General features: G+C 44.0%; 2 protein-coding genes across 2 annotated transcripts in view; both read left to right on the top strand.

Moving 5' to 3' along the window:
• The window catches only part of LOC120900276 (mucin-12), a 139,403-nt gene that overhangs the window by 43,544 nt on the left and 77,670 nt on the right, over window positions 1-18,189 (top strand). The gene's annotated exons all lie outside the window — the stretch shown is intronic.
• Window positions 891-2,286, top strand: LOC120900273 (lipase 3-like). Its single transcript, XM_040307050.1, has 2 exons — window positions 891-979; window positions 1,050-2,286. Exons 1-2 carry the CDS (start codon window positions 893-895, stop codon window positions 2,136-2,138), a joined length of 1,176 nt encoding a protein of 391 aa, XP_040162984.1. The 5' UTR covers window positions 891-892; the 3' UTR covers window positions 2,139-2,286.

The raw sequence follows: 18,189 nt of genomic DNA, 5'->3' as shown, positions 1-18,189 counted from the left end.
AGCGATGAATTGTGTGCGTGATTGGCATCTTTCGCATCAGATCTTTCGCTCGCCGATTGGTTGCAGGTTGCAGGGCCGGGGGCAACTTTCGCCTGCGGCTAAGTAAAGGCTAAGCACGGTAAAACAATTCGTAAGGGCGGTAGTTGGGCGTTTTTTTTAGCATTGGTTTCGGCTTATTTTTGGGGATGTTTCCCCAGCTATCCATGCTGTCTGGGCCACTTTTCACCATTGTACTTTTGCGGTTTGCGTAGCCGAGTGATCCGATCTTTGTGATTATGTTGAATAAAATACCCCTTTTTTGCAGCTACCAGTCTTTTCTGACATTGATGTGAAACATTTTGGATGGAAACGGGAAAATTGAAATTAATTGCTCTGCCAGTTGTTGTACGATATGATCGCTTCGACTGTGATCACTGTGAAAACTGGATGGAACTTAATGAACGCACTCTCGCTAGGTGACACAGGTGAGCACATGGTCCGGAACTGCCATTTCAATGTGGCAGATGAGTGCATGCGTGCATGACAAGATCAACCGGCGCGATTGCGTGCTGCTCCGTTAATAAAATGGTCCGACAGTTTTTGGCTTCTGTCAGCACTTTATAGCTTCCATTTTAATATCATTTTCCACTCATTTCTGAAACATAAAGATCACCCTGTTTAATTAAAAATATATTCCAATAGTTCGTTAAACAACGAGCAGTGTCAAACTGTTTGAAAAGGCAGTTAAAGCTCATTAAATAAGTATCTCCCAAATCAACGTGATCCATTTTCAATTGCTCGGTTATTAAAGGGTAATGGTAGCTAATTACGCTTCCGATACGATCATACAAGCAATGGACAACGGTCATATGTGGAATATAAAATCCACTAACGTGCCAGTTAGTGTTCAGCCATGGCTTGCCGCGCAGCGTTATACCTGTTGGCACTGACCGCATCGATCACCCACGTTTTAGGTGCAAAAAATCCAAACGATATACTGGTAAAGGCAAACGCTCAACTCTGCGTTCCATAAAGAACAAATTTAAGCTACAAAACACTTCGCTCCACAGCGCCACTCAATCACACGCCACGGATATCCGGTCGAGCTGCACAAAGTCACCACGCAGGACGGCTACATCCTCACGCTCGTGCGCATCCCGGGCAAGGGAGCACCGGTGCTCATCATGCACGGTTTGATAGCCTCCTCGGTAGATTGGACCGTGCAGGGGCCGGACAAAGCGCTCGCCTTCATAGCCGCCGACCAAGGGCACGACGTTTGGCTGGGGAATGTGCGCGGCAACACGTTCTCCAAAGAGCACATCAAGCTCTCCCGCAAAGATGCCGAATACTGGCGCTTCAGCTTCCACGAGATGGGCCTGTACGATCTGCCCGCCATGGTGGACTACATCCGCCTCAACAGCTCCTCCGATACGCTGCACTACATCGGCCACTCGCAGGGCGGTGCCGTGTTTCTGGTGATGGCAAGCATGCGCCCGCTGTACAACCGGAAGTTTGCCAGCGTGCATCTGATGGCACCGGCCGCTTACATTCACCGGGCCACCTCGCCCGTGTTTCAGTTCACCACGCGCGTCGAGGAGCTGGAAACGATCGCGAAAATGACACGCACGTACGAGATAGTGGGCCGTGGGGCGGGGTCACCGGTGGAGCTGCTGCACGCTGGCCACAAGATGGGCCTGATCCCGACCGATCTGGTGCTGACGAACGTGTGGTACTTTACCGGCGTGCACGATTCGATCAATCGGTCGATCGTGGGCGACATACTGGCGAACACGCCGGCGGGATGCTCGCTGTACCAGCTGCTACACTTTGGCCGGAACCATTTGGCCAAGTCGTTCCAGCAGTACGATTACGGGCCGGACGGGAATGTGAGGCGGTACGGGGCGCGAGTGCCGCCCGAGTATCCGCTCGCGAATGTGACCGCTCCGATCTCGCTGTACTACAGTGAGGCGGACAACTTTGTGCCGGCGGAGGACGTGGAGGACCTGGCGGACAGCCTGCCGAACGTGGTGCACAAGCATCGGATCGGGTTGCGCAAGTGGAACCACATCGACTATCTGTACGATACGAACGCGCACCGGCTGTATCGGTCGGTGGTGGCATCACTGACGGATCAGCGCGGGACGGCTGAGAAGAAATGATGGACTGGAGGGACACAGGGAAAGATGTAAAAGTTGGTTTATTGACATGGAAAAACTTCAAAATTTATTGTTTTTTATTCAACAACCTTCACCACTGCGGCGCATATTTTGCTACTTTCGTACCAACTACACTCTGTTGCACAATGTACTCCACTGAGCGTGTAATTTTAATTACGAAATTTATAATAATTATATCCTCTCCGCTGAGTTTTCCATTTTCTCGTTTTGCAAAACATAAAAAACATGTAAATTTTGGCACTGCTTGAACAAAAATTACATCTAATCCATCCCGGAAAGTTATCGAACAAAATTAGCAAAAATGTTAATTTGGCCTCTTGCCGGTGCCTTACCGTAATCGGTTGGCTGCGTTGTAATGATTTGTTGTAGGGTATATTTTTGCTGTGTGTGTGTGTGTGTGCTGTGATGCCTCTGCCAAATTTTCATGCATGTAAGCACGCAACACCAGACGCAATCCGTGCTCACTTCCGCGCATCCGATCCCGAGTAACGCATGCGTGAAGCGCGCAAACGGATCCCAAAATCGTCCGATTAGAGCTTGTGAGTTTTTTGGCTCTTCTCTCTATATCGTTTCGCGTCGTGTGATGTGTGGAGTTTTTTTCTTCCTTTCCAGCGAGCTTTTATAGGTTTAGTGCCGTTTTTGAGGCAGTGATTTTATTTATTACGCGAAGAAGCATCGTTTTCATCGCAGTCACACAAATGTTTTATGGCGCTGTGCGCGGTTATACGCAACGGATGCACCGTGGCGTTGCGTTAGAAAATAAAGCATTTTTTTTTCGAGAGCGAAAGTGATTTTTGACTTTCCTATTTTAAATCTTTCCGTGTGCTGTTGGCTGGATGATGTAAGGTGAAAGAAAGTTTGCAATTGAACGAAACGGGCTATTGCTTTTTGTGACAAATGGAAATTCTTGACGACGGATTGAATAATCTGTTTCCCTTTTGTTTTAGCCGAAAATTAATTATAGTGCCATATATTGCAATTTATTGTCTTTTATCAAGCAAAATCATAGTTTTTAAAACTTGATATTTTCCTTCTTCATTACATTACTAACGTTTTTTCTTTGTTTTTTTTTCCTTTCCATCCAGGTATGTTTCCCTGCGACTGCGGTATCGTGCCCTATGATCATGCGCCAGCTCCAAATGGTGCCCACCAAATGACAGGCAATCAGCGCGACAGCAATAGATTCGTATGGGGAGCATGTAATATCGAACCGCTCCTAGCTCGTACCGTGCGATCGTCCCATACGATTCCCACTGCATCGGAACGGATCACCAACATAGATCCAATCGGAATCGGATCGCAATCGGACAACACAAAAGCGTGAAAACATTAATACAAATTTATGAAGCTGTAATTGCGGTACAAAACTCACCCATTTTCTTAAGCCCGTCGTTTTCCTTCGTTGTGTCTCCTCTGGGGACTGGGCTGCAGGCAATCCACTTTTGCGTACCGTTTGATCGATCGATCGATTTGATTGCGATCAAAACCCCTACGGTCGATCGTGTTCGATTGCAGAAGTACTACACCGTACCTACTGACCTGAAGTCGATGTCCATGCCGGTGTGCGTGAGTGGCCAAGGGAGCCAAGCCTGATGGATGCGTGAGGGTGGTCTCCCATGTGGAAAGGTTGTGGTTTGATTTATGGAACGATGCGCGTGCATCGATGCCCTGTATAATCACGGTGATTGCAGGAAAGAAAAATGGCTTCAAAACGGTTCTTGGGAAAGCAGGTGCACCTTCTCCCCCTGTCAGGCCAGACGCATACACATGCAAGGTGATCATTCTTAACCGCGTTTGTTTAGCGCAACGCTAGAAGCATAGCGTGGGACAAAAACGGCAATGTGCAATGGTTTGTTTTTACCCCATTTATTGAATGGGCATTTGTTGCCGACGGTTGCCCAAGGGCTGCAATCGAGCAGGCAACGTGTGCTAACGGACAAGTATTGATTGGATTGGGTTGTAAATGATCCTCGTATGTACGTGTGTTTTGTTTTGTGCGCGTTTGCTTGTTTGCAGCTTGTTTTAAGCGATTACCATTACCGTCAGGCGCTTATTGTTGGTTAGCTAATCATTTGTTGTAAATTTTCCTAATGTTTTTGGCTTGTAAACAAACTAGTCCTGCCAGGCTGTATGTATAGCAGTTGTTTATTCAGGGGATTTATAATTAGATTTTCCTTGCTAGGAGTTGTAGTACAATTCCACCCAGAATACATTTTTCAAGCAAGAACATGGAATAAATAGTTTATGAAATTAAGTAGAATACAATACGAGTGATGCAGTTCATCTACAAAGAATCACATTGAGATAGTTGTAATAATGCTATAAGAAAATAATTTCATTTGTTATGCTTTTTAAGACTCGAAATGTAATAGAATGCGTAAATCAATATTACTTTTAGCATAGTAACTCAACTCTCTCTGTAAAAAAAATCTGCTACGTAGAGTCATTTATCCAAGAGTCACTGTCGTTTGAATTCTCAATCTTTAACCAGCATCAACTACCACATGAAAGATCGTCCTATTTTTAAACCCACTTTAAGTCACATCTTTGCCGGTGGTCCTTTCCTTTTTGATGCTATTGGCTCATCTCAACAGCCTAGCTAGCGTGTCTACCCGCAGTGCAGCCAGCCATACATTGCACAATTCGTCACGTTTTGCCCATTTGTCAGGTTGAGTGCAGTTGTAATTGAAAATGAGAACATCTGCAGAACGGCCCTAGCCCTTGGCTGACCCGTACGAGCCGTACGTGGTCATGGATACAGTTCGGCCCAACGTATTGCTCACACTTCGACGAAGTTCATGCTGCATGCTTTGCATAACTTGCGCTGTCCAAAAACATTACCGCACCAAATTGGTTTGAGAGCATCGCCCAGTAGACCGATTTTGAGGTCGACCCAGTCCTACGGTACACACCTTTAACTTCTGGAGCGCAGATCCCGCGCTCAGGAAAACCTTGACGTACGGTTTGGGAGATCCCTTCACCTGTGGTGTTTTTGGGGAGAGGTTTCAATCTAACCGATTCACACACCCAGACCGGACCCAACGCAAAAGGTTGGGCTTTCAAATTCCAACGCACGCGTAAGTTCCCTTCAAAGAGGAATTTGATCGCGTTCTTGCACGCGGCGCACGGGCTTTGTCAAGTGGACGGTGAGTCAGTCAGGTTGTGTGGCCTGAGTGCTGACCGTAAAATGTACTCCGCTTTGGGCTTTGGGTGGCTGTACTGCACAAGTGACCTGATCGGATCGCCACCCTTTAATGGAAAAAACGTCTAGAAACGAAGTGCAGTCGTAGGTTAAACTTGAACATTGAAACGATCTGGCTGCGTGTATTCAAATGTTGCTAGCAAAAGTAAATCGTGTGCGGTATGGTTCAAACTCCGCCGAGATTAATCATTTGCTGGATGGAATTGAATGCTTGATTATGCATCGTTCAGCGTACCGAAGAATGTACTCTAACGACATGGGCAAAGGACACGCGAGAAGTCTAAAGTCGGCGCCGGAATGCAGTGGAGATTGGCCTGTGTAGTACGGAATATGGTGAAGGCGGTTGGTGGTGTGATCACTTCATTAGAGCATGGGAATGACCATTCCGTTCTAAACCGTATCGTGGCGGAGAGACCGAGGTCAGAGAAGCAATGAAATATTAGTAGCACTAATTAAGCTCATACAGAGACGACAGCGATACTAATCAGTGTTGGGTACGCAACTCTTTAAAAAGATAAAATATTGCAAATGTCATTGTCAGCTTCGGAGCAATCAGAGGCGTTTAAAGCTTGCTGGAATTCGTTTACACTTGCAGCAATGTCAAATAGGTGCATACATTATGAGTAAACAAGGTTAACACTACACTTTTGCGTCCAATAAGGCTATTGGTAACAAGATTCCTCACAATTCAACGAATTGTACCTAAAAATGGTTTGCACGAGGGTTTTTGTTAACGCCTTGTATATATTTAAATCAGTTTCTTGAGGACTGCACTTGAGGTTTGTAATGTCAAGTTTGGTACAAGCGTTCCACTACTGATAGCATTGAACAGCGTGTTTCAAGCTGAGAGCTTTGAAGCGCTTGTCGCCCAACTTTGACATTCCTTAGGATAATATACACTTGATGCCACTCGTGCCCAAAAGATGTGATAGCCTTTTTGACAGTGACAATACAAGAGATCGCTGCTTGTGGGCTTAACGAACAGTTGTCGAACATGTTGACAATGAACCACAAGCCTCGTTGATAGCATGAACAAATTATTCATGCTTCTCAAGGGATCATCAACAAGCAGCACAAAAACATGCAAATGTGGCGTTGTCTTTCTTGTGCGTGGAGTGTTCTTTTCCCCAATTAATCTACTATTTATTACGCATTCCCATCACTTACTGGTGGTGCTAAATTCAACACCAACCAGCCTGGACCAAATTTCAATCAAAACTTTCCTCGGGCATTATTGTTTACCCGACAGCTAACGAAAGCTGCCTCGCGGATGTAGCATAAGTCAACACACGCACAACCTCTCCGTTGCGCTCCCGAGGGTCACTTGCACAAAGCGACATTGGATTTCCCACAATCGGCCACTGCAACCTGGGCTCGCACTTACCCGGCGAGAGTCATTACACTGCCGCACACAGGCGCACCAAACAAGCGGGCGCTCGAAAAATTAAGCTATCATCCCTAGCGAAATAGGGGTGTACTTTTCCTTTCGATGGTGGGGTGGAAAAAAAAAACACAGCACTCATAATAACTGGGTGCTAATTGGTACTTTCTTCGGTGCGTACCACCAACACGGGGAGCGATTGTGTGTTTGGTCGCATTTGATCCGCTTTGCGCAAGGGGTCGCCGGTGTGTCGAGGCACAAGGGAGAGTTTGTTATTGCGACTCCTCCAGCGTAATAAGCGAGCGGGAACCTGCTTTTAAACATGCTAATGATAGCTGGCCCCGGATGAGCCGGGATGGCTCCCGGGGGCACAAACATCAGGCCCCTCGTGTGCGGCGTGTGAATCCTCTACTCTACGGTGGAGGTAGAGGTCGTAAACTTGAACTTTGGCAAGGCTTTGGCAAGCTGCAATGCAACCACTTCTGGCAGAGTGGAACGGGAATGGTCCATCTTGTTGCTTAGCGGTGCTTGCGACTCGGATGCACCTTTGTAGGGACTTATTAACACATGTTGGCGTTAATTTTTGAGTTTAATGTTTTTGAAGGAAAAAATGCATATTTCTATGATATCGTGGGGAATGCTAACAAAGAGAGGCTTGTACGCAGATTGTTTGTTGGACAGATTATCGGAACCATAAAACATGCAAACAATTTAGTGAAAAAAAGTTTCAAGGTTAAATGAATAATGCTTTAACCTGCTTTTCAGCTTTCGAAGTGTGTATTTTCAAGTGATAATATCTTTATTTGATTTTTGAAATTATGGATGAAGGACACATGAAGGACACATCGTTACATTGGATGTGTCTTATATATCATTGACTTGAATTGCTTGGCATAGTAGAGTCTTGATCTGTACGATACCATTTTTTATGTAGCATTTACTTTCATTTCATCACATTTCAATAAATGTATATCGATAAACAGATCACAACCAAATAGATTTAAATTATTTGGAAAACGTCGAAAAAGGAAGGCTAAAGGCTAAGGATATCTCAGTTTGTTAATAATCTCTGTTAATCTGTTAATAGGGCGGCCCTTTACGACTCTAGTCAGTTTTTTGTATGGGGTTTGAAAATTGGAGGCTTAAATCATATAAACACTCCATACAAGACCACACACAAAACTAGCCTGCAATTTACAGTCTAGATATTCTAGCCTCAAAGCTAGAATTAGATTCGAGTACCTGCTCGAAACATAGCAAAACAAGGTGGTGTTTACATGTACCCCAAGGTACATTAAAGAAGTCTGATGATGGAATCCAGAATCAAAGTGTATGTTGTCCAGGTGGTCTCATAGCATGTTTTTTTTATAACCAAATTTAAACGTCACTTTTTAACAGGATGGGTGAAAATTTTTGTTCAAACATGCTTTTTGGAGGCTTGACTAATACAGAAAACACTCTTAAAATCTTTATTCAGAAGCAGAAGCGATAAAAATCAGCCTTCTAAATTCATACACCTTGAGATAAGCCCACCTGTATATTATACCCACTTAGATAGCTGCTCGAAAACAGCTGACAGGCTGAAATTTCAGCCAACCAACTTAAAACGGAAAGGACCCCAATAATAGTTAATAATCGATCGACATGATCTGACAATTTTGCATAAAGTAACCATCGCAAATTCTTCCAAATGAACATGAAATCTACCATTTGTCTTTTATTCTTATCACATTTAGTGTTAAAAATTTAAACACTGTAATTTAAAAAAAACTGCATCTGATCATTTGATACTACTAAAACTAAATAATTATCTTTTAATCCAACCATCATTCATCACTGCTCATTTGCATTACCCAAACGCATACGCGTATTGTGCATCGTGTGTTGAAGTTTACTCAGCCACGCACTCAATACAACCACAACACAGCAGCAGCAACTTCCCCTCCCGAAACATGAGTGTTTAATAAACAGTTGAAAGCAACAGCGTTTTCTGCGCCGCTTCGAACTGCGCCAAACTGCACTTGGCAAGTTTGCACTTTCCATTTCAAACCAACTCCGACAGGCACCTGTCATGTCCGGGCGTACTGGGCAGGTAGTGTGAAGCGTGAAAGCCAAACGAAAACTTTAATTAATCGCCCGGTGGGATTGGGCCTCTTTTCACTCGGGATGCTTTTGTTTTTAAATATGTATAAAGCTTATTATTTGCTTTATCTTCTAGTGCGCCTTTCAACACTTTTCCCTCGAGTGTGCTTGCTACTTGCGGTGCGGAATGCTGTTCCCTCTTAACCAGCAGCCCTCGCCAAACACTTGAGGTCGCGTGCACGCGTCCATTAATCCCTTTCCGTGATCTACTTGAGTCGAGCGGCTTGTGCTGTTACGGGAAAATCCTTTCCATCTCTTCCCAATGCATCAGCAGGCGTCAATGATCGATTCCGTTCGTTTTGGTCTTAGGTTTATTTATTTTATTATAACAACTCTTTTTTCTCTAGCCCTTCTTCCTCTCTCTCTTTCTCTCTTACTCTCTTCAATCCGATCAAATAACACGTTTATTGGACGATGATTAATTGTTGATTGGGAAAATGATTCACTTTTGCTCTCCGCCTAACCGGGGCCGAGGCTCTAAAAAACTTGACGTAACTCAATCCATGCACCACGCTCAACCTTGGAACTTTCCTTTTTATCTTGTTGCTGGCGAGTATTGTTTTTCGATCTTCAACCCCTATTCTCTCTCCCTGTTACCAACCTCCTTCAGCTGTGGTTTGTGTGACTTCCGTAACGTTTGCGGAGTGGCCAAAGACCTAGGCCTTCACAGGTGACGGTATCCCGCATTTTTCCCGGTTCCCCGTACCGGTACGCTGGTCGGCGGTTGGCAGCATTGCACACAGCGTGATCTACCGTGAAAAGATCACAGCGTGGTCACAGAGGGGAAGCCTTTCAACGCGACGCGTCCCCTTGGTTTCGATGCAACAGGGAGGATAAGCAGTAGGAACACGCAAACCGTCCTCCCTCACTCAGACCCACGCTGTGGAGATTGAAGTGGGGAAGTGGTTCCAGGCGGGAGGTGTAACCCATGAAGATTAATTTTCAAATATCATAATAAACCGACCCCTAATCGCTGGGTGCCGGGTGACAGGCGCGGGAGAAATGTGATCGTCCGGGGGCTGCATCAGGCATCGTCGCGAAAGGAAAGGTGTGTGTGTGTTCAACACCCTCTCCCCCGTACCTCCCTTGTCTCTCGAATAAGCTGTAATACCGGAAGGGAGGATTTATTTCGTGCCGAGGTCGCACCGGACAAATGAGATCTCTATTACTGGCGGATTGGGGGTTTGGAAGATGAATGAGAGCCGTTCGCCGAGCGCTGCCCAGTTGCGGGCTCGTGTTTCGCGGGATTAGAGTGATGTGGTTTTGTTGCTGTTTTGTGCCGTTGTGTTGTGTTGGTTGGTTGGTCAGACCATGCGAGGGAAAGATCGATTGTTGGGGAGTGTTTTCTTTGCTATATGAGCAGTTAATCGAGATAGAAAGTGTTGCGCAACTGTGAATGTGCTGCACTGAAATGCGTGTAAACCTTCTTTTTTTTCTTCTTAATTTCAAAATACAGTGAAGGTGAATGCTGTGAGTAGCAGCTGTGGTGGAGTTGGAAAAATGTGGCAAAAGACCTTAAGCTTAATTCATGATCTTTTGATAATTCCAATAGCTGCTTACAATTACAAAATTAATGATTTTGGTCTAAAATCAAGGTTCTTCAAAAACGCCAAATTTCTGCTAAATTAAAAAAATTAAATTTAAACTACATCATTTCATCACAAAATATAAAGAAAAAATGTCTTCCTAACCTCGTTATTGCAATTTACATCAGCTCCAATGGCCCGCCACATCTCGCATGTCATAATTAGCATAACATGGACTGTATGTAGTGTAAATCATAACCCCCAACAGCATAACTAATTTTATTACCACCCCATTTACAGCAAGCAGTTAAATCTAAAACCACACTTGAAAGCGACAAACCTAAACCGTTCCGTGCCTCAAAACCACTCCTTCGATTCATCTTTATCACCTCTAACGAGGGCAATAACGGATCGTTTTAACGACATCGTACGCTCGAGCGACGCACAGTACGCATTAGCAGCGAATATTTCATATTGTTATGTAAAACGTGCACGCTATAAATGTATTCCCAGCCAGCGTAATATCACCCTTTGATATGCAATGGGCAGTACGCGTAAGTGAAGCCCTGAGGAGTGATTCTGCCGTAAAGGCAAACAAAATCAGTGTTGCAGTGTTGTGATGTTGCTGCGATAGGAGCTACAGCCGTTATCCCTGGGGAGTTTAATAAACCCGGCGGTGATCTATTTCACGAATCCACTCCACATCTTTTCATTAAAAGGCTACCGTTCGCTGCAGGGTGAACGTGAGTGGTGTGTGTTTGCGTCCACTTCTCCTTTTCCAAAGCGGAACGCGAGGTTACGGCGAGCTTCACGGTTCCTGGTGTGTCGGTTGGACGATAGTTTTCATCCCCATGTTATCTTCCCGCTCGGATCGTGTGCTACCGTTGGGCAAATAAATCGTAACCATATTTCAACGGTGATCCGGTGGCCACTCGGAAGAGTCGTTTCTTGTGGCGATCGGTCGATGATATCAGGGATTATGAGCGCGGACGGCGTATCGCGTATCGGAAGCTGCCCAACGGCTACGCCAGAGGATCTTCTGGACGCAAACCGCCCCTTGTTGCGCTTGTGTTGCCTAATTAATATCATTCATCAAAAGTGCACGCCACATTGAACTCCTCATCAAAGCGACACAGTTAAGCGCGCTTAGGCGAATGCTGTTCCTTTCCATTCGGATCGTTGGATCGCTGCCTAATGCGTCGTAAAAATCATCGAATTAATTTCAAACGATCACAAATTGTCATCACTTTGATGGTGCAGTCGATAAGTGCATCCCGTTGGACGTTTCGATCGCTGAAACGCTCAAGGACATTGGCATTTTTCTCAACGTCGTTACCGATGTGTCCACTCGTTTGCGATCAAGATCGAGACGCTCATTTTTATTAGCAAGGTTTGTTCCTTCTTTTGATGAAAAATCAACATCAATTCACTCAATTTATGTGTTTTTTTTGTAGTTTGCTATTCAATTCCTATGCACAATTGAACGAGATTGTGCCGATTGCGGAGTGATAAACGACAGTTTCAATATAAAGAAAAGGTTCTCAAGTGATCAACTCCATCATACAAAACGACTGCTTTTTTCCGTCGCCATTCGCCTTCTATCGCACGACAAAGCAACAAGCAACTAAGCATTAAGAAAGGTGAGCGAAATAAAGCATTGAACCGTGCATAATGTAGCTTATTGGCGTGAAATGCAATCTGATTAAGCCAAACAGTTGCTTCGCCGTTGACCAATCGTTACCTTCCACCCCCCCCCCCCTTGTTTTTTTTTTGTTAAACCTTTTGCTCAACCTTCACTCCGACTAGTTGGCTCAATCGCTCTATTTACCTCATCGACCCGCGACCATTTCGGCCCTGCGCACGCGCCCGAAGGACAGCGGGATTGATTTTCGAGATGAATTGCCCAAAACGCCGCCACGCTTAACTGGACTGGATGCCTTTTGCTCCCCCACACACAACAACAACAGCACCGGGATCGAATTAGATTGATTGGAACTGTTGATTGCAATTTCCTTAGCTTTTATGTGTTTCTGTGTGTGTGTTTTTTTTTCTTCTTTCCCTCATTTTAATGGGAAAGGGTTTGGTTGGGTTTGCAAGCAAACGTTAAGCGTTACATGGAGCTATGCTCGGTGAAGGCATACCATGGATTTCCGTTTCCGATTCGGCGCCGCGGTGCTTTTTGCTTATTTGTTCATCGTAATGGTAAAAATAGCGAGAGCCAACAGTACAATTAGCTAAAATTTATGACAACAAAACAATCGGTTAAGAAGTTATTCGAAACGGAAATATTAAACTGCAAAACCCAATGTCGCAACCTGCCCACCCGTTGCAACTGCGAAAACGGCCAGCAAGCACAATTTATGAGTTAGATTTTCAACGATAAGCTCTGGAGCAACGTCGCTCCTGGGAGCCTAACGCTAAGGGGCCACCTATTGAAACGATCGAAAGCTATTTTGGGAACTGCAACCGAAAAAACCTGCTCGCAAAGCGAAACGAAAACCACACGCATGCCAATTTGTCGCACCAATTTATGCCGCTTTAAATGAATGAATGTGCGGAACCATTCACCTGATCGTCAGGCCCAAATCAGCTTCCGCCGACTAGCCGACGTTGGGACGGATGTGAGCGGATGAGTTGGAAATTAAAATTATTGGCAATAGAAAAACGCAGCAGGATTCAAAAGCCTCGAGCTGGCTTTTGTGGCATGGAAAGAAGGCTACAGAACGTACGAGTGGAGATGAGTTCGAGTATAGGTATGGGAACTTCGTAAAGAGGAACAATATTTTTTATTTCAAGCAAAAGACTTTAAAAGAGCTTTCCATTTTTTTTTGTAATTAATACAAACATAAGTACAACTTCCAACCTGTCAACAAGCGGTTGGTTGTGCAATCCACCAAACCCATGTAATTATCGCATTAGAAAAGCAAAGCAAGGCGCTGAACGCTCCAGCACAACCAACTACCAGCAGAAAAATATAGCCCACAAAGACAAAACCGACAGTAAATATCGATTTTCAGCAGGTCCGCTGCACATTCCCATTGCTATCATTTCATAACGGAATTTTCAAATCGTTTGACATCAACAGTGAAGCAAGCGACGAACCGCACCGTTTTTTGAAAACGCTCGAGTTCGGCTGGTGAAGCAAACTGGACGGGGTTGGCGGGCGTTTGTGTGTAGCCCAGCCAAAATGGGCGTTCTACTCGAACCGAAAGACAGTCTCAATCAACAACGCCTCCGTTGCCATTGCCCAATGGATGACATTTTGTGCCGGGCTGGTACACGCGTGTTTGCTCCGGTACGCTTCGCTTACCGCATTGCACCGGCCCTCCCTCCCTTTGTGCAACACTTCAACCATTCATTTTCCACCCCCAAACCTCTAACAATCGACCGCAGTTAGTATTGATTGCATTACAAGCATTGCTTTGTTGCAGAAATATGCACGGAGAAGCGGTTTTCGGGGGGTGCGAATTTATTAGCAACAAATTTTAACCATTTACCCTCCCGTCGACATTTTGGGGGGCGCGCACATTTAAACGGAAAAATGAACGAAAAATGAATAAGAGTGTGTGTGTGTGCTTTCATCATTATTGTAGGACAATAATAAACAAGAAAAGAGAAAGGCCACCGAACCGGTTCGTTCATCGGTTCGTTCGCTCGTTCGGTGGTTTAGGATTTTCCGCCGATTTGTGCAAATTATAAAGATTTGCGTAAAAATCCATTCAGCAAAATACAGAAGCAACAGAGCAGAGGCTCCCCCCCCCGCCGGATGCGTGCGATTTGTTTAATGCGCCGTGAAGGTGGGTCTAGCCGTTTGAGAAGAGAGTTACAACGCGAAGGCGGTGTCCGGTGAAGGGATAGGGTTTAGGCGCGAGTTGCTGCGATTTTGGCACGTTCCATCCCATGGAAGGGAGAGAGAGAAAGAGAAGAAATATATTGCAAAATTTTGTTGAGCAAGTTGCTCAAATTAAAATTTCGTTTGAGAAGCACGCTTTAAATCGCAATAAATAAGTTCAACAATACACTGCTGCTTGCTGAATGACCATTTCCACCAGGTGGCAACTTCATGAATGTTTGCCTTCCGGACAAAACCTTATTTGAGTACAAAAAAGAACCACGAAATGATGTTTCTTTTTTTTCCTATGTTGCATGTCTACATGACTACTCGGTTTCCAGCGGAATGGTACTGTTGTGAATGTGAACAGAACGTTTGCAACGTGCAAATAATTTATGAGCGTTGATGACGAGTTGCGAGGGCGAACGACAAAAACGAGCGTTGTGTCGTGAAGGTGTAAATCATGTTGCACCGGACGCATCGGCCTTTCGATGTCCTCTAGCTTGATGTTCAAACTGTTTTTGTGTTGATGCGCCGTCTTAACGCGCTGCCAGTGTAAACACACAAGCAGCAAGAAGCTCGTCATCTTCGTAGCAAAATTGGCGCTTTTTAGTTGCGAGCTGATTATGATTGTGATGTTTTTAACGTTTTTTTTCTATTTTCTTTTTTTGCAGGTAAGGACAACGAGAATCAAATAGTGTATTATGCAACTGGGCTAATGACGAAGATGTGTTTTTTATTGTGAGTAAAATTGGTGATGTAATTCGCATCTTATTGAAGTAATAATTAATATAAAACGCGTTTCGTACAAATGGGATGTGCATGTAGCTTTGATGTAATGTTTAAAAAAATCCAATTTATATATGAGTTTTTAGTCATTTTGGTTATTTATGTGGATCGTACTCGAAAATTAGTAAGATCCGTAAGTTACAAATTGCTGTGAATTTAATTTCCTGATTATTATTGTTTGATTTGAATTAATTTCCGTAGATGCATTAAAATGCTGTGATGTTCTTGCTTTAATTTAAGTTCCTTTTAAATGACATTTGTATAAGTTTTTAAATTAGATGGCAGCAATCTCCCACTTTGCCTTTGAATCATTGTTGCACAGTTTGTCTTAAAAATGTTGCTGGTGAAAAGCTAAATTTTGTTAAGACTACAAAGGAAACTAACTTTGCTCGATTTCAGAAAGAAAGCTCTTAAAGTAAATTAAACATTCATCTAAACAAAATGGTAATGAGAAAAGGCTAAATTAGAATTATTAAAAAAGAATTGATTAGAATATCGTATCAACTATTTTCCTATTAGATTATGACCAGCATCACATCATGTGACCGATCATTGTCTCAAAACGTAATATTAAAGTGCCTACGTCAAACCTCTGCTAAAAATTTCGTCTTGTGATAATACTTAATATATATTTTTAAATGCAATCAAATTACTTTTAAAATTAAATACATTAAAACTAACCATAATTATGTTGAAACAGTCAAAAGATACAAAAGTCTAATTGCAGTAGGTGATCGCTTACTGGATGTGTTTTACTGGAATTTTTTTAACTGGAAATTTGCTAACTGGAATGAGTCTCAGTAAAAAACACATAAACGTCAAAACATAATCTTCTGGAATCTTACGAAGAGAAATTCATAGCAAATGTGCATTTTTCTTACAAATTGAAATGTTACAGTTAGATACATAATAAATAATAATCATAAATAAAAATAAATAAAAAATTATTAAGACAATAATAACTAATTTTGTACAGTAAGCAATTAACTTATATTTTACCTTTTAAAACAAATCATTTCTAACATACATAAATGGATGCATTTGTTGGTATATTAAAACTAAATTATCCTTAAACCACCTTCCCCGACAAAGACCCCATTTGCTGCAATCATGCCATTAAAACAAACGTGAATGTGAACGATCGATACATACTCTTCCTCATCGCAATCAATCAACCAAATGGTTCGTAACCCCCGCCGGGTGCCGTAGTGAAGTGTGAATAATTGCCACTCGTTCGTTTGTTTTTCCCCCGTCTCCCACGGATTGAACGCCCTCCGTCCTTATTAAGACGTCCCCGGGTGCTGTCCCGCTCCACCTCAGCTCATTAGCCCCCACAACGCACACGCACGACCCTTTCGGCATGGAAATGAAACTTCCGATCCGAAGCAATAGGGGTACAATCAATCTCCCGTCGCGTTAAAAAAAACCCCGACACGCGGGACACACGGTCGAGTGATTGAATTATATCTATTGCAATGTCCTAGGAGGCGAAAGGGTTGAACAAAAAAAAGCAAACTCCCCACGAAGACCTGCGATCGCGGGTGTCGTTGTTCGTGCCAGGCTGGCTCTTATCGATCGCACGCATTTGCATCACGGACACTTCGCGGACGATTGACTTATTTATTTTATTACCATTTCTATCAAGCAAATGCAACGGGCTCCCCTCGATCGTCTCGAGCAAGTCACGCACGTCACGAAACCGTTGGGCTGTTGGGCATTACCACCACTTTAGCCGTACCTTTTACCGTCTTTTTTTCGGTAATTCACGTCGGTGTGGGGTTGTGTTGCTTTTTATTTAATACGATCGGAATTGAATTTTAATCTCGATCCTGTTTTGGGGCGAGTCCGTACACTCCAAACAGAGCACACACTGGGTGGTGTATAGGCAAATGCATACACACCACCCATTGCCAACAAGTGCACGTGCCAAACGGTGCGACGGTTTTGGCGACGGCACGTACCGACCATGGAGCACCGCCGCGCGCAGCATAATTTAATGACCATATGAATGCCTTTAATTGGACTTTATTCAGACAGAGTGTACGGGGCCGAGCCGGGCAGTTTTCTGCTCACGTGAAACATGAATAAAGCTAAACGCCCTGGCGGACAGTGGACAGGTGCTGCTGGTCAGCCAAAAGCGGAGAAAGGCGCACACCCTCCGTCCACACACCAAGCGGTGCGCACCGTGCGCTCAATTAAATTAAACCAAGTTGTTATTAACCGAATATTTATCCGATCATAAGTGCAGTGCTGCAACGAGTGTTATGGATGGAAAAAAAAACAGAGAGAGGGACAGAGAGAGAGATAAAAAAGAAAGAACAGAACCACTGGCACCGTTCATGTTTACACTCGAGTTACGCACATACAGCAGCGGCTTAGGAGCGCTGCCACGAGCAGACGGGCATGATGTAATCTTGGCCGGTCGCGATCGAAAGCACTGGTGAAGGTGTTGAATGCAGGGCACGAAACAAAAAAAAATATATGTGGGGACCAAATGGAACCTGGTGGGATTTTTATCGGGTGTGAAAATGTAGGCGAGAGGTCGTGGTGGGCTACGGCTCAAATTTAAAGCATAACTGTGTGGTACGAGTCGTGCAGCGAAGGTATTTGTAGAATGTTAAATTTTCTTAATTGACAGGCCATCAACATTTGAAATGTCGTCATGAAATACAGCTAAAGAGGTGAACAACTAAACCAATAGTGGTTTAAAAGGGGTTTTAATGATATTTTTCAACAAAGTTTTGGATGAATAGCTCTTGCTAAATGTGACTATTTGCTCCCTAAAGCCTATTTATTTCACTGAACTCACAATTCAATGTGTTGGCGTGTTACGGTATCGTTTCCCAAACCTCCCCCTTTTCCTTTTTGCAACTCATTAACTTACCCAAAATCAAACGATCGTGGCCGTTTTCTTGGAAGTTCGTGCACATCCCATACGGTTTCGCGCAAAGCACTCAAGATGCTAATTCACCTCGCTTTTCATAACCGTACACCGATTTTCCCAACGTTTTTGTGGGTTTTTTGTTGTTGATTTTCCTGTGAAAATAATGCAAAGAGCGAGAAAGAGCAAGAGAGAGAGAGAGAGCAAGAGAGAGAGCGAGAAGCAGAAAGATAATGCATACCTCTTTGGCATACGATCGATCTTACGCTTCGAGCCTAAT

This window comes from Anopheles arabiensis, chromosome 3 (genome assembly GCF_016920715.1).
Source record: "Anopheles arabiensis isolate DONGOLA chromosome 3, AaraD3, whole genome shotgun sequence".
NCBI lineage: Eukaryota > Metazoa > Arthropoda > Insecta > Diptera > Culicidae > Anopheles > Anopheles arabiensis.
Note: the sequence above shows the minus strand (reverse complement) of the source record. Positions and strands in the feature narration are given on the sequence as shown.